General features: G+C 38.7%; 1 protein-coding gene across 2 annotated transcripts in view; it reads left to right on the top strand.

The window, feature by feature from the left end:
* The window catches only part of SIM1 (SIM bHLH transcription factor 1), an 81,723-nt gene that overhangs the window by 40,251 nt on the left and 24,016 nt on the right, over positions 1-17,456 (top strand). For both annotated transcript variants that reach the window (XM_002746862.5, XM_054254288.2), the window contains exon 10: positions 5,659-5,827. In XM_002746862.5, the coding sequence (XP_002746908.1) occupies positions 5,659-5,827 (169 nt within the window). The remainder of the gene's footprint in view (positions 1-5,658; positions 5,828-17,456) is intronic.

Below are 17,456 nucleotides of genomic sequence, written 5' to 3'. Positions count from 1 at the left end.
TTACATTATGGAGCCCCAAACAGGATCTGTGTGGCACTTTTCAAGAAAACTTTAGAAGAAGAGCAGTGCTGTCCTTTATTTATAAAAATTGGCTAAGTCAAATTTCTTGCCACACGAATTTAAGAGTCTCAGTTCTGTGCAGCTGAGTATTTTATTTTGTTCGACTTCATGAAGAAGCATTAAGTAAGTGATTCTACTGATCATGCATTTAACTTTGAGGACATGTGCAATACCAGAAAGTGCCTCACCAAATGGAAGGAAGAGGATAGGACCAGACAATTTGTGTCTGGGTTAGGAGGAAGAAAATGGAATTTATAATGTGATTCCCATCAGCATCTAGCCCTTTAAGCTATACAAATGAAACGCTCGATTTAATAGAATTCTAAAAGTAAAACAAACGCTTTGTTCTTAGTGAATCTGCCATTCAGAGCTGCTCTTGGCAGCACATCAACCGTATTTGAAATGGCTTTAAGTGGGTATTTTTTATTGTGCTTTCCACCCTAGCACATCTTTTGAGCTGTTGGAGTTTTGAACAGAGAAGCAGGAAGGCCAGATTCCTCTCAGTGACTGCATTGCCATAAGTTCCCCATTTGCTGACTTAGCAATAAAGAACTTACCTTAAAAAGTATTATGGCCATACTGTGATAGATTTTAGAGGCTAAAACGTAACAGAGCAAATTGAAATTAGTTTGGGATTGTATTAGTCTGTTTTCGTACTGATGAAAAAGACATGCCCAAGACTGGGGAAAAAAAGAGCTTTAATTGAACTTACAGTTCCATGTGGCTGGGGAGGCTTCAGAATCATGGAGGAGGCAAAAGGCACTGCTTACATGACAGTTGCAAGAGAAAATGAGGGCGAAGCAAAAACGGAAACTCCTGATAGACCCATCAGATCTCATGAGACTTATTCACAATCACAAAAATAGAACAAGAAAGACTGGCCCCTACGATTCAATTACCTCCCCCTGGATCCCTTCCACAACATGTGGGAATTCTGGGAGATGAAATTCAAGTTAAGATTTGGGTGGGGACACAGCCAAACCATATCAGGGATAGAAGAAAGAAATACAGCATCAGGTCCCCCCACCATCCACAGATGGAGTCTTGCTCTGCCACCCAGACTGGAGTGCAGTGGCACCATCTTGGCTCACTGCAACCTCTGCCTCCCAGGTTCAAGCAATTAACCTGCCTCAGCCTCCCAATTCGCTGGGACTATAGGCAGGCGCTACCACACACAGCTAATTTTTGTATTTTTAGTAGAGATGTGGTTTCACGATGTTGATCAGATGGTCTCAATCTCTTGACCCCATGATATGCCTGCCTCAGCCTCCAAAAGTGCTGGAATTACAGGCGTAAGCCATCACACCAAGCCAGCATACGGTTTTATAATGAAATGTACTGTAATCACTACCAAAGTGAAATTATTGTTCTGGGGAGAGCAGGTGCCAAAAACTGTCACGCAGTTTGGAAGGTAAGATCTAATACCATTTATTGAGCATTTACTATGTGCTAGGCACTGTGCTATGAGTTTTTTGCATAATGCTTTATCTAAACTTCACCAAATCTAAGGCCAATTATGGTGGCTCACCCCAGTAATCCCAGTACTTTGGGAGGCCAGGGCAGGAGGATCATTTGAGCCTGGGAGTATGAGACCAACCTGGGCAACATAGTGAGATCTTGTCTCTACTACAAAAAAAAAAAAAAAAATCAATTGAGCATGGTGGTACATGCCTATGGTCCCAGGTACTTGGGAAGCTGAGGTGAGAGGATCACTTGAGCTAAGGAAGTCAAGATTGCAGTGAACTGAGACTGCACCACTGCACTCCAGCCTGAGTGAGAGAGCAAGACCCTGTTTCAGACAAAACAAAACAAAATAAAAGAGTTCACCAAATCCATATGACTTACAAAAAGGAAATTGAGACCTATACACAGAAAGAAGCAGAGATTAGCTTAAACCACTGATCAACCTGCCATCATGGTCTTCCATTAAATTTTGGTGGATTATTTTTGTATTTTTGATGTGTACGAAAGCATTAATATTTGTATTAATTTATCAAGAGTATCTGTGTAACTCTTCCTATTTTTTTAAGAGTTTTCATATGAATATGTGAAATTTTAAACCATATCTTGGTTTTAAATGTTATTTAAACCTATTTAATTTGAAGTATTTCTGTTATGAGAAGCCATGCAAAAATTTTGGGAGACTTTTTCAACAGTGAGATGCATACCTTGGGGGGTCTGAAAGTGTGCAAGAGAAATATAAATCCTTGCTTATTCCCTGCTTATAGCCATAAAGCCCCTCGGCTGAGATGCAGCATTAGAAATGGGTTTACAAAGTTATTTGGCCACTTTCATGGGTGCACAATTCTTACTGTATGTCTAGATCCTGTCAACCGGGAACTAAATATCCACTGGACTATTGTCCAATGAATGGAAGTACATTTGACACAGAAAATGCCCAATGGTGGAGGCTCTCCTGTTAGAGTCCAGTTAACTTGGCTCACTGATATCTAATGGTAGGTAGTTCAGAGAACTCACAGCCCACCTGAGTCTTTTCTCATACAGAAAGGATATTGGGTTGCAAGTTATTAGTGGTCACTGGGGAAAACGATCTTTCTTAATTTCATCCTTGTTATTTTCTTCCTCTTCCATCTATGCGAAATACTGTGTAAATGGCCTTTGGAATATAAGAAAATGTCTCTTAACTCTTGTCCTCTAGGAACTTAGAATCCACTGAGAAAGACAAGATATAATCGCTTGAAAAATAAGGTTAGAGGTGCAAAAGGACAGTTCTTGATTCCTTTGGCACGATACTCAGGAACTGGCCCTGATACCTTCTTCATGAAGGGCTGGAACTTAGTCCTTGTGCTCATTGATGTCTCCTTGGTCCCCAGAACAGGTCCCACACAAAAGAGACACTCAATAAATACCTATTGAATGAATGAATAGCTTTAGCAGTCAGGAAGGGCTTCATAGAGGCAAGTGAGAGTTAATAAGAGTTTTACAGGTGGAAGAGAACCAAGAGAGTTTAAAGTCAATTCGGGACAACTGTTTGGATGAAGCAAAGGATAGATAAAGGAAAATTTTGAAATATTGTCAGAAAAACAAATGGAAGCCACATTTTGAAGGGTACTGCATATCTGACAGAGTGCTCAGGGCCTGTATTGTCCTTAGAAGGAATTGATTAGAGCTGTAAAGCAGACCAGTAATGGGATCGGACTTCCCAAGCCTGAAAGACACATTGCAGATTCACTTTCTAAATTTTTACTGCTCACATAGAAGAACCATTTTTGCTTTTCCTTCTTTATTTTATTTTTTAAAGAAAACTTGCGTTGAGTGGATGGATTATTTGATAGAAAGCCATTGTAATCTGCAGATCGATATCACTGCCCTGTGTTTTGTGGCAGTGATGTTGTTAGAGCTGTTTTGGCTGGTTTCTATTCTTACTCACTTGAGAGACTCCTTGTCTGAATTATATTTACCCATTTTAAATCGACAAGTAAAAAATGTGTATCTGTGGTGCACAACATGATGTTTTAATGTATGTATACATTGCAGAAAATCTAAATCAAACATTTAACATGTGCATTACCTCACATACTTATCATTATGTGTGTGTGTTTTTATGTGGTGAAAATACTTACAATCTACTCTATTAGCTATTTGCAAGTACTGAATTACACTTTTGCTTTTGCCTGATCTTGCTATAGAAGAACCAATAGGGACAAAGAAAAAAGATAAATGAATATTTGCTGATCCATGGAATGTACCAGTCACTTTTACATATATATTTTTACCAATTTATCATGTTTTAGGCCAGGCGCAGTGGCCCATGCCTGTAATTTCAGCACTTTGGGAGGCCAAGGTGGGTGGATCGAACCCGAGGTCAGGAGTTTGAGACCCGTCTGGCCAACATGGCAAAACCCTGTCTCTACTAAAAATACAAAAGTTAGCCAGGCATTGTGGTGGGTGCTTGTAATCCTAGCTATTCGGGAGGCTGAAGCAAGAGAATCGCTTAAACCCAAGAGGTGGAGTTTGCGGTGAACTGAGATTGTACCACTGCACTCCAGCCTAGGTGATAGAATGAGACTCTGTCTTAAAAAAAAAAAAAAAAAAAAATCCAAAGACTATTAAAAATGCATGAAAAAAAATTAAAAGGCAAACCCATTAGAGAATTAGAGAAAATGAAACATAAGAAAAAGAAGCCAGTTTAGTTGCACAAAATGCCTGCCATGAGGACTTTGTACACTTGCTGGCAGTGATTACAAATCAGACTCAAGGCTTGGAGACTTTTGACTTTGTGAAGAGTTACATGATTCACGATGTTCATGAGATTAAAATAAATCAATTACCCAGGGGCAGCCCAGTTAGTTCTGGAACCTGAGAGAAAATTCTCCCATGAGTCTTCATAAAGAAGACTCTCTAAAACATTTTATTTTGGCTGCCAGTGGAAAGGGTTGATATCCTTTTAAGAAAACTGAGGAATCCAATGAGATTCGCTGCTGTCTAGAAGGCAGCAGAGGTTGTATCTGTGCACAGGTCAAGGCTGTCTTCTTTAGCCCCTAGATATCTCAAGCTATACCTTTGTGATGAGCTTTCTAAGATAAGCTTCATACCACAGTCTGCAGTTATTATGCATGTTTATTTGTTTACTGTTTCTTCTCTCCAATATAGTATGATGCACACACAGGCAGGATTTATAGGTGTCTTCTTTATTCTTACATCCCCATGTGGCACAAAGTCTGGTGTATATTAGGAACTCAATAAATAGTTATTGAATGAAGGAAGAAATGAAGGAATGGTGGTAAAACATACCTAAAGTAACTGAATTAATCTGTTGAGAGGAATTTTTAACTATTTATAATTCCAGTTATAATTTAAAACTAGTTAGCTAGCTTTAAAAATGTTTGACTGTTTACCATAATGATTGCTCTTGGAACAGCTGATAGTAGACATTCTTCTTATACTCTTGGTAGACATGCTACCAATAATCCAGTAGCATCAGATGACCACCCCACATAAGAAACTTGTTGTAGAGTGGTTTTTTTGTTGTTGTTGCTGTTGTGGGGCTTTTTTTTTTTTTTTTTTTTTTTGAGATAGAGACTCATTCTGTTGCCAGGCTAGAGTGCACTGGTGCAATCTGCGACCTCTGCCTCCCAAATTCGAGTGATTCTCCTGCCTCAGCCTCACAAGTAGCTGGGACTATAGGCACGTGCCACCAGGTCCAGCTAATTTTTGTATTTTTATCAGAGACATGGTTTCACCATGTTGGCCAGGATGGTCTTGATCTCTTGACCTTGTGATCCACCTGCCTCAGCCTCCCAAAGTGCTGGGATTACAGGTGTGAGCCATTTTGCCCGGCCAAGTGAGTAGGTTTTTTAACTCATATCTCATCAAAGAGCTAACGGAAGTTCAGAGAATTTAAATTATGTGTTTATTTTCCACCTAATAAAAATAACAAAAAAATACGTTGTTACCAGCACACTAGTTAAATGTTAGGCCATGCTAGAATAATCCAGGTGTTTGTGGAAGCTAGTTATATGGCTAACTTTTGCTTGCTTTCTTTTCAAATATGGATTACTATCATTCCTGATGAGAGTATGCATGAATCCATTTCCTATGGTGGCTGATTAAGGGCTTTGTCCTCCTACCCTGCAGAGACACAGAATACAAAGGCCTGCAGCTCTCCCTGGATCAGATCTCAGCCTCCAAACCAGCCTTCTCCTATGCCAGTAGCTCCACTCCCACCATAACGGACAACAGAAAGGGGGCCAAATCCCGGCTCTCGAGCTCAAAGTCAAAATCCAGGACTTCTCCATACCCTCAGGTAAGTGCATTGCTGTTTTGCAACCTTCTTTTTCTGGGGACATGGTTTGAACTTGAAGTTGAGAAAGTATTAAAACTGTTTGGAATGAATTATCTAGTTTTAATAACTAAAACATCTGTCAATCTCTGAAGTTCTCCAAACTATCTGCCTCCTTTTCCTTTAAAATAACTGTGCTAGTAAAAATTTGAAATGATGTTGTGGTTTACCACATTAATTAAAGGTCATGAGAGTCTGGTTGCTGTCAGAACTGTAACTTCTTTGTGATGTTGAGGAGATTGATCCTGAATTTCCCTCCTACCCCATGAGTGACCAGAAATATGTAACCAACAAAACAAAAGACAGGAAAGAAGAGCTTGATGTAGAAAAACGAATCTTGGGACAGGAACTAAAGAAAAAGAAAATTAAGAGGGGGAGGCAAAGCATCAAGGATGCATGTCCCCATGCAATTTGAACACAGACTGGCTATTTACTAGAAGGAATGAAACAGAGAGGGTCTTCCAGATGGCAAAAATGGTAGGAAAAGCAAATTCTTCTCATATTTGCAAGGTGGAGAGATTAGGCCCCAAGATATATTCCAGAAACATTGCAAGGTACAAATAAGATTCCTGGTTCTTGGAAGAAAAAAAAAATTTCCTGTTCAGTCACAGACATAGAAACTAGACTATGTCGGCCGGGTGCGGTGGCTCAAGCCTGTAATCCTGGCACTTTGGGAGGCCAAGGCGGGTGGATCACGAGGTCAAGAGATCGAGACCATCCTGGTCAACATGGTGAAACCCCGTCTCTGTTAAACATACAAAAAATTAGCTGGGCATGGTGGTGCGTGCCTGTAATCCCAGCTACTCAGGAGGCTGAGGCAGGAGAATTGCTTGAACCCAGGAGGCGGAGGTTGTGGTGAGCCGAGATTGCGCCATTGCACTCCAGCCTGGGTAACAAGAGTGAAACTCCATCTCAAAAAAAAAAAAAAAAAAAGAAAAAAAAAAGAAAGCTAGACTATGTCAAAGTGTGTACACAGCTTTCCTGGCCTGAAGGAAGTAGGACAGGACTGAGAATTATCCACTCCCAATATCCTGTAGCCTCCTTATCTCCATCCTTCTCTTTTAATAGCATCATGTCAAACCTCCTGCAGTTCACTAGAGTAGCTCAGGAGATGCTACCTGGGCTAGTATAAAACCAAACTGGAGGCTGGGCATGGGTGGCTTATGCCTGTAACCCCAGCACTTTGGTGTCTGCCTGTCATCCAGCTACTCAGGAGGCTGAGACTGGAAAATGTCTTTTCAATGTATAACTGAGACTGGAAAATGGCTTGAACTCGGGAGGCAGAGGTTGTAGTGAGCTGAGATCAAGCCATTGCACTCCAGGCTGGGCTACAGTGAGACTCTGTCTCAACAAAACGAAAACAAAACAAAACTAGTTTCTGAGTCACTTATTCCTCAAGGTGGTCTTTATCATTTATTTTAAAATATATTTTATAAGTAAAAATAACAATCTGGTGAGTATAGAAACTATTGTTTCCTTATTTGTCAGACTTATGTTATTCTGTTGATATCTATAAGTGTATCTACTATGTGAGAGAATGTTGTTCACTAAACCAGTGGTCACTAAGAAGCTACTATTTGCTAGATTATTTTAGTGGCTTGGTGTATGAAGATGAGAACGTGGTCTCTCCCTCTGAGACTTATGTCACGTGGCTTGAAATCTTCCACAGAAGATCAGATTTCTTTACTCTGGCAAAAGAAAGGAGAGTAGATGTGTAATGCCCAGATGTTTTTCAGTGTATAACTTCCAATGTAAGGACTGGGCACTTTACTTATAGAGTATATATTTTAGTCAAAGTCACTGCAGAGAAGGAAATTCCTCCTCCTCCTCTTCTTTTTCTTGTTCTTCTCCTCCTCCTCCTCCTCCTCCTCCTCCTCCTCCTCCTCCTCCTCCTCCTCCTCCTCCTCCTCCTCCTCCTCCTTTGGAGATGGAGCCTTGCTCTGTTGCCCAGGCTGAAGTGCAATGGTGCGATCTTGGCTCACTGCAATTTCTGCCTCCTGGGTTCAAATTATTCTCCTGCCTCAGCTTCCCCAGTAGCTGGGATTATAGCTGCCTGCCACCAAGCCTGGCTAATTTTTTAGTAGAGACGGAGTTTCACCATGCTGGCCAGGCTGGTCTCAAACTCCCAACCCCAGGCGATCCACCTGCCTCAGCCTCCCAAAGTGCTGGGATTACAGGCGTGAGCCACCATGCCCAGCCAGGAGCTGCTGCTTTTTACAGAACATCTAATGAGAAGCTTTTCTTATTGCTATCTTGTACCTTGGGAAGAGCGTTTTATGATTTCTTTTTACTACTTGGAAGGATGGATTATGCCTTTGGGTAGTTCTTTCCTTTAATGTATAGATGTGTTGGACACATAGATGAAAGAAGAATTTAAATTAGAAAGTACTAAGTAGAAGGAATTTGTCCATTGTTATATAGAAATTAAACCACGAAAATAATATCTTCCTATTGGACCTTCAAAGCCTCACTATCTAGTCTGTTTTCTTTCATGCTCAGGTCTTAATATCTAACATTTCTGTTATTTCAAACTAACAGTAGACTAAATGTTCTAACTACCATTAGACTATCCCTTCTATGTGGTGAGGATGGAAAGAGAGGAGTTAATTTGAAAGTTATACATGTTCTATGGTTTAAAGAAAAGGAGTATAGATGAGTAGAAAGTAGAAAATTTTCTTTTTTAATTTATGTATTTATTTATTTTTAGAGATAGGGTCTCAGTCTGTTGCTCAGGCTGGAGTGCAGTGGCAAGTCCCTAGCTCACTGCAGCCTTGAACTCCTAGGCTCAAGCAATACTTCCCTGTTGTATCAGCTCTCTAAGTAAATGGTACTACAGGCACACAACAACATGCTCCACTAATTTTAAAATTACTTTTTAGTTTTTGTAGACATGGGAGTCTTACTTTGTTGCCAGGCTAGTCTCAAACTTCTTGCCTTGAGTGATCCTCCCGCCTCGGCCTCCCAAAGTGCCCATTCCTCATTTTTTCTCTCCAAAATTGTTCTTTCTTTTAGAAGAGTTCTATGATGTATAAAAATTCACATGCACACACATATGTTCACATAGGATTTATCTTGAAGTTTGTGTATTTGTTATTGTGGTTAATATTTATATAAATTAATCCTTAGAATTTCAACTGTACATTTCATTTGAAATTGCACATCATAAATTAACCTTATTTAACATTTATCTGCCTAGTTAAGGTTATTCTTTAATTGTGTTTGGATAATGATGGTGCTAAGTCAATTACTAACTGAGTTCCTAATGCATGGGTTGCTGATAACTTAGAGAGCAGAAATAAAACATGCTATCCTTGCCGGTATAGACAGACAAGTGAACAATGAATTGTCATAGGCTGAGAGGTTCCTCTAGGGCACACTGGAAAAGCATGATCTCCAGGGCAAACTCATCACCATTTCTGTTGGAGGAAAGCAACTTAGAAGCCCTCCATCTTGGATTCTAAATTCTCAGAATTTTTTAAAAATTAGCTTCTCAAAAACCTTATTTGGTCCAAATTGTTTGTATATTGTTAAGAAATCACTTTTAATTTTCATGCATCATTGCTATTGTATGTCTTTGACTTAGCAGATGCTAGCTGAATACCTGCATTAAAAAGATAGTTCTCTGGCCATCATGATACTTGGGAGTTAGGGGTTGGATAAAAAGTACTAGACTACAAAAAAGTGGTATGAGAAATGCCCTTAAGTTTTGAAGTACCAATGAAGTCATAAATTATATACTAGAATAAGTAGCATCTAGGAGAGGGTGTATACAAAGGACATTGCAGGTGGTGTGAGCAATATGGACTCTGGCCTGGCTGAGAAAGGTGTTGTGGGAGACCTGGTGTTGAGGGTAGAACTCAGGTATATGGGCATAGGGGAAAGGAGAGGGAACTTCAGAAAGCCTAAGATTATGAGGAAGTGCGAGAATAAATTGTTAATATGATTGGGTCTGGGGTTGGAGTAGAGGAGGGTTGATATCTTTTGATGAGAGCAAAGAAAAAGTGATGTGTTTGGAAACATAGATTGATATCAACTATATGCTAGGCCAAAGAGTTTAGAGTTTGTTTTTTTGAGAACTAGTAAAGGTTTTGAACAGGAAATGAAAGGATTAATGTGATCGAAGCAAGGAGAACTATTTAGGGGACTAATTTTAATGGTCTAGTTTGAGTCTATGAAGATCTAAACTAAAGTTCTCTCCTGAAATAAAAAGGTACTCTAGAGGAAGAATGGATAAAATGTCTTTTCCTTGGTTGTTTGTATCTTTTCTTGTCATAAATATATTTTGATTATGGATATTTGGAAATTATACTTTTAAAGCTTACTTTTAGTAGTTACTGATGCACAAATTGGATTCTCTTTTTTGTGTTAATAGCTGCCAAATAAATTATTTTTTAGTGACTAAATGATAAAGCTTTTAATTGTATTTAATTTTAAATATTTCTGTCCATTTTTTCAAAAATAAGGTGATGGTCTTTTTTGTTATTTACATATTTTTGTCATGCAAATTCTCATCAAAATTTTCAAGAGGCAGTTTGCAGAGCAAAAGCAAAATTGGCCTCGTAGGGCAATGTCTTGTGCCTCTTTAGTTACTTATATAAATGGTGATTTAGTGGTTCTATCATTAGGGTGTTTGCTCTGACTAATATGTATTAGGCATATCTAGAAATTTCTAACAGATACCTAACAAATCGCTGACAGTAACACTGCTTTTGGAATTATTTAGGCATCCTTATATGAATATTCAAGACATGCACAAACTGTAATTTGCTATCACTGTAAGAATTAAAGAAAGAAGAGAGAAACATGAAGGGTGGCTTGCCAGTCAACAAGGACAGGTTTACTTTAGAAAATAAACCTGAGAGGGGCTTCTGGCTGAGTTAGGTCAGAGCCATACTCTCTTTCAAAGAGTTTTTAAGGATTCAGGGTGGGAGAGATTATTAGAGTCTTAGACTGCTTCTGTGTCTCTTTGTTGTGCTTATCTGGGAGGGAGAGTTGTATGTCTGTTCCCATACATCTTCCTGCAGCTGCAGGCATGCCCTCCAGTCTGCTTTGAGCTTCCCTATCATAGTACACCTGAAGGGAAAGGAGTGTGCTTATTAAGGCCCACTGTTTTACTGGGGCCCATTGTATGAGTGAAGTTTGGCAGTTACCCCAGAGTTGTCTTATCTGTGTTTTATTGTCTGCTCTTTCTGTCTGCTTGTAGTTAGAAGAGAAGTGATTTCCCTGAAATGCATGAGGCTAGAAAGGGAGCTGGAACTTATAGTGGCTATGTTTGTCTGAAGATGACGGTTCTGCACTGTCAACCTCCATTCAGTTTGTCTGCATTAGTAGACGAAACTTAGGTCCCTTTCTAGTAAAGAAGCCCTTAGGAATGATTTTAGACTTGATTATATTATGGCCACTTAATGAATGACTCAGATACCTTTGTAACTCTTGGGACAGGAGAGTCAAAATAAAATTGTTTTAGAAGAATTGTAAAAAATATTATAGCTAATTTCAAAAGATTCTGCCCATAGCTACTGTGCTGCTGTATGGTAGCAATCTTACCGTTATGACAGTTGTATTTTATTGTTATAAGGTTTGTTATGCTTACGAAAATAGCAATGTATTTTTCATAGTTCTGTTGAATTAGAAATACTGAGTTTATAGAATTTGTTTCAAAGACTTTATCTGCTAGAAATTGCTACAATATTTTCTGTCTATTTTAATGAAACTAGTTACAGCCACATTAACATCAGTTGGATGTTACCTTGGTGTTTTAGTCATGTCAATCATGAATAAATTGCCTCCTCATTCCAGAGTTCCCTTTTAAACTTCTCATTGGCATGTTTATAGTTACATTTATTACAGACAGTGTGTGCCATCCTGTTTTATTGTATCATCCTGCCCTCCTCTTGCCTTTTCCCTAGTCAGTAATAACCAATACACTATATAATTTAGTAATAATAGTGCATACAGAAGACTATATGCTTCTGAAATCTGAAAGTATTTAATCACTTGCCACAGATACATGGTAGCACTTGCAGATTTTATTCCACATCTGTTACCTTAAATAATCCCACAGAACCCTCTTAATTTTCATTGCCCACAATCTGGCTTCCTTTTGGTGAAGGTAGAAACTCTTCTTTTGCAAAGGTTTTCTCTGGCCTCAAAAATATACCAGTGACTACTGTGCTGAGAGATTGACTTTTTAAATCACAGAGATCAGAAGGGTCAATAATTTCTTAAGCATAGTTATCCCTTTATACATAGCACTTTAATCACTATTGGTATAGATATTCCTTCATTTCATGTTTTATATGAAACACCAAAACATCTAATCCCTGACCACTAACAACAAAAAAATTTTAATGCATTTTGTCAGAAAAATTCAGGTTATCTTTCTAGAAAGTCTTATACTAGATAGGTTTATTTGTATTTTCTGGCCATGTATAAATTTGAGGTTAGTCTTCCTCTCCTGTTGAAATTTTAGAAGATTGTTAGAGTAGGACTTTATAGTCTTTTTAGATGGTTTTCTTAAACGAATCTCAGATTATTATTTTAGAAAACGTTTTACTCAGTGGGGTGAGGCCTCTGCAGTTTGGTTTTTACTAATTTTTGCATTTAGTTAAATACTATGATGTGCAATAAAGTAATGCAGGTGAATTCTTAGGAGATTTGTGTCTAGTTGGGGAGGCAAAGCTAACCTGTTAGAGAGGAATTATAAGATGCCATTGGTCCTAGGGTTTCAAGGGCACAATTTCTGCCCTTTTATTCCCTTGGCATATGATTGAGGCAAGGGGCAGACAGCAGTGTCCAGGAACCATTGGCTTCTGCCCATCCATTCCTGTTCACAAACTGGGTTTCTTCATAATTGCTGTACGAAATCACATTCTGGTCACACTATTCCCCATTAATTAACTTTCTTATACTTCCAGATGTATTTGTCACTATCCTGTTTTTCTCTCCTTACCCAGCACATGGATCCCAGGAGGAACCAGGGTGCCTTATTTAAAATAAGTTAGTGAAGTCTGCTATGAAGGACATACAATTTTGTTGAGCAAATATGCATGGTAAAGGAGCATAGAGAAAGGGAACATTTTAGAAGACATAGTGTATAGAAGGGTGAAGAGATGGAAGAGAAACGACAGTAGGGATAGGCAAAAGTGGTTGTTTTCAATGCAGTTTATCTAAGCCATTATAGAGAACTTCTTTGGCCTTCACCTTGCTTTGGAGCACAACAGTATAAGATAGTTATTTATGGTAGATAAAGTAGGTACATGGAATCAGATACAGAATTGTATACCTTTACATTAGTTTACTTAAATGGGTGTATATCTTAGGTATAATATTTTATTGATGTTTACTATCATAACATTATAATATTCACTGATACATGGGATTTTGAATGCATTCTCAATAGTGAGAATTTAATGACAAATCTCACAAAAGTTAAGTAAACAATGGCCAAATTTAGTCACATTAGTTTTCTTGGTAAGGCAGCAGGAATTATTGAAAAAGAAAAGACCAATGAGAAGAAAAAAATGAGAAAAAGTAGCATAAATGAGGAAGGTGAAATTAGACCTAACAACAATGACATGGTAAAAGGAAGAAATTTTGGGGCAGTAAAGGTAAGGTTCATGAGGACAAGAGATGTTGCTCTTGGTAACCAGATTGCCTTGGCCACCTAGAAGTCCTTAGTAGATATTGAGTGAGTGCATGGGTCAATGGATGGATGATCCCACCAAGGTGATGGGGTAGATGGAGAAAGAAGCAAGAGAGTGATGGGATGTGTTAAGTCCTGAGGATACCGTCCTCACCCCAGAGAGCTTACAGATTCAATGGGGGAGATCAAAATGTAAATATAATTTAAACACATGTAGTATATAATGAGATAAAGGAACATGGTGGTGTCAGTGTGGTGACTGTGGTGGTGTTGGTATGTGTTGGGAGCTGACCTGCCCTTCCAGCAATGATCTGGAGGCAGAAGTTGGGAGCAGATAGTGAGAGAACCAATAGCACCTAGGCTTAGAGAGCTCACATGTCATGGGAAGTTATCAGCAAGATTGGGTTTATCCTTGTTTACAAGATTTGCAGAGAGGATGCAAGATGACAGTTAATAAACTCCCGATGTAGTCTGGGTGCCCCTTTAAGGACCAGACTCATGCTCACTCTCAACACCCAGCTGTAATCTCTCCTTTCTTTCTTTCTTTCTTTCTTTCTTTCTTTCTTTCTTTCTTTCTTTCTTTCTTTCTTTCTTTCTTTCTTTTCTTTCTTTCTTTCTTCCTTCCTTTCATTCTTTCTTCCTTCCTTTTTATTTCTTTCATTCCTTCCTTTCTTTTCCTTCCTTCCTTTCCTCCTTTCTTTCCTTATTTCTTTCTTTATCTCTCTCTTCCTTTATCCCTTCCTTCCTTCTTTCCTTTCTTTCTCTCTTTCTTTCTTCCATTCTTCCTTTTCTCCTTTCCTCCTTTCTTTTCTTTTCTCTTCTTTTCTTTCTGATGAGTATTGCTCTGTTGCTCAGGCTGGAGTGCAGTGGCATGATCTCAGCTCACTGCAACCTCCACCTTCCAGGTTCAAGCAATTCTCCTGCCTCAGCCTCCCTATTAGCTGAGATTACAGGCACTTGCCACCACAGCTAGCTAATTTACTAAATTTTTAAAATAGAGACAGGGTTTTACCATATTGGCCAGGCTGGTCTTGAACTCCTGACCTCAGGTAATCCTCCCACCTCAGCCTCCCAAAGTGCTGGGATTACACGCATGAGCCACTATGCCCAGCCCAAGCTGTGATTTTGTGATTTTCTATGCTTTCACCCATTTACTCTTCTTCCCTCAATTGCCTGTGTCCTGGGAGCTCCCTCAGCCTGGGTGATTTTAACAGCATCTTAACTTTCTCCCTATTTTGGAAAATTTTCCTTCTCAGTCTGCCATGTCTCCCAGATTGACCTTAGGAGACCACTGATCACATTAGTGCTTGGAGACTCATCATGGCCCTAGCTGTTCCTCAAGGTCATTTATAATTGGGCCCTAAATAACCTTTACAGCATTCTCTCTTATTGGTCCCCTACCTGAACTTTGTGATCTAGGTAGACTGGTCTACTCACTGTCTGCTGAATGCCTTGTCTTTTTCTGCCCTCATGCTTGTGCTTATACATTTATTTCTACATGCATTGCCACTTTTTTTCAAAATTCAGCTTAAGGTCCAGATTGAGTGCCATCTCTTCCATAAAATATTGCTGAGTTATAATTCTCCTTCGGACCCCTATTTAGGATAATCTGCCTTCTACTGCCTTCTAGACACATCATATCTCCTCTCTTGGACTATAATCTCTTTGAAAGTAATGACATGTCTTTTTCATATCCACCTCACTCCCCTTCCATTTCCACATATTTACTCACTAAATGCTAATGGAATGAATGAATGAATAAATACATAAATTTAAAGAGTGTGGAAACACTTTGTTAATTGTCTGTGGAGATATAAAAACCCCATGAGGAGGGGAACATACTGCTACTAAGAAATTTATAACCTCTGTGAAAAGACAAAACAACCTAGGGATGGTCTGACAAATGACACATCCTCTAATACAAATCAAATACCTAAGTGCTGAGGAGGAATTAGATGTGGTGGAATCTAAGGGTTCTTTTGACAGTAAAACTTTGAACAAGCACTCTGTGTCTCATACTCCAGGGACAGAAAACCATCCATTTCCAGTCCTGATCTGGGTTTTCTAGTCTTCTTGTCCTCACTGTCATCTCCAGTATAAAATGGAAATACGTGACAGCTGATATTTGCTTTTTGTGTGTGTTTTGATAATAAAATACTTGCGTTGGCAGTTGAGGGGCTATGCAGGAAATGCCATTTGACTCTATCTTCCATTTCAGTTACCCATGTTTGTTTATGGCTCAGCCCTAGTTCTAGGGCTCTGTTCTCATGATAATTAGAGTCTTTCTAGATTACATTCTTATTCTTCTTCTAATAATTTGTATACTTTTTTATGCTACATCTTTAATAGTGTTATGCTTATGAAAGATGGATTTTCTCGATAATAAAGGGAAAAGTTTAAAATGTAAACATCATTTAACCGCATGTGGTATGTAATGAGATAAAGGAAATTATCTGTTTGTTTGACTTGGTTTTTGATCTTTTGAACACCAAAGGCCTTGTCAGGGTCACATTCCTTCACAATTTTTTCTTGACTCTGGGTCCCTCCTCACTGTCTTTGTCTGGTTTCAGGCTCTCTGGAACAGGACATTACATTTAGACAACCTCATCTGCCTCTTTATTGTCCTTTTGGTCTCTGATCATTTCTGCCAGAGTAAGATTCCTGAAATATCATTTTCATTATGCCTTACCTTCTCTGCTTAATTACCTACCGGGGTACCTCATTCATTATAGTATGACATCAAATCTTGACAGTCCGGCCCATTGCCTGCCTCACTCTACTCACTCTACCCATGCGAGCCCACCTGCCAACTCCACTCCCATGTCAGCACTCCACTCTAGCTAGACTTTGTTTGCTCTGCCTGAGGATAACTTGCTTCTCAAATCCTATCCACCCATCAAAGCACAGCTGCAGCTCCACCTCTAATCCCCACAGATTCCTGGGCATAAGTCATAATTTATGTTCAACATGTCACTATTCTATAGTGTAGCATGGTTTGGATCAGGGGAAGAGTTAGTATCAAAAAAGAAATCAGGCAGCAGAGGGGAGCGACTGTGCTAAATCAAATGGGAAACCTCTGCTCCCGGCTTAATGGAAGTGATGCTGGAATTTGTGATTCTGCTCCCCAGCTGAAGAGAAGAGGAGAATGGCTGAATCTACTATCAAAATGTATCTAGGGAAATTTATCTTAACAAAATCTATAGAATAAAATATTATTAAAACTAAACAGTAAATTTAAAGAGAACAGTGCTTCATTTGACAGTTTATGGTGGGATTTCACCCTTCTAGAGTTAATGAGTTGAATTTGGTTTATCTTTAGCTAAGAAATGTAGATTTAATTCTTCCTTCTTTCACAGATTTTTAGAAAACTCCTTTAGCATATTATATTGCATTGAATTTCTTTGTTTTCCTGTAAGGTCAAGGATCTGATGCAGAATATACATTTTCTCAAGCTCATGCAGAGCATTCTTCAGGATAGGTCATATGTTAGGCCACAAATCAAGTCTTAATAAATTCAAGAAGGTTGGACTTATGTCAAGTATCTTTTCTTACTGCAGTGGTATGAAACCAAAAATCAGTAACAGGAGGAAAATTTAAAAATTCGCAGTTTCATGGAAATTAAAAAACTCCTGAACAACCAATAGGTCAGAGAATAAATAAAAAAGGAAATAAAAAATATCTTGAGATGATTGAAAATGGGAACACAACATATAAAAATGTCTGGGATGCAGCAAAAGCAGTTTTAAGAGGAAAGTGTTATAAACACACTAAGAAAAAAATGAAACTATCATATAACCCAACTTTATACCTAAAGGAACTATAAGGTAAAAAACAAACTATACCCAGGTTTAGCAAAAGGAAGGAATTAATGAAGATTGGAGCAGAAATAAATGAAATAGAAAATGAAAAACAATAGAAAAGATTAATAAAAAAAGAGTGTTTTTTTGA

The sequence above is a fragment of the Callithrix jacchus genome, chromosome 4, assembly GCF_049354715.1.
Source record: "Callithrix jacchus isolate 240 chromosome 4, calJac240_pri, whole genome shotgun sequence".
Taxonomy (NCBI): Eukaryota; Metazoa; Chordata; class Mammalia; order Primates; family Cebidae; genus Callithrix; species Callithrix jacchus.
Note: the sequence above shows the minus strand (reverse complement) of the source record. Positions and strands in the feature narration are given on the sequence as shown.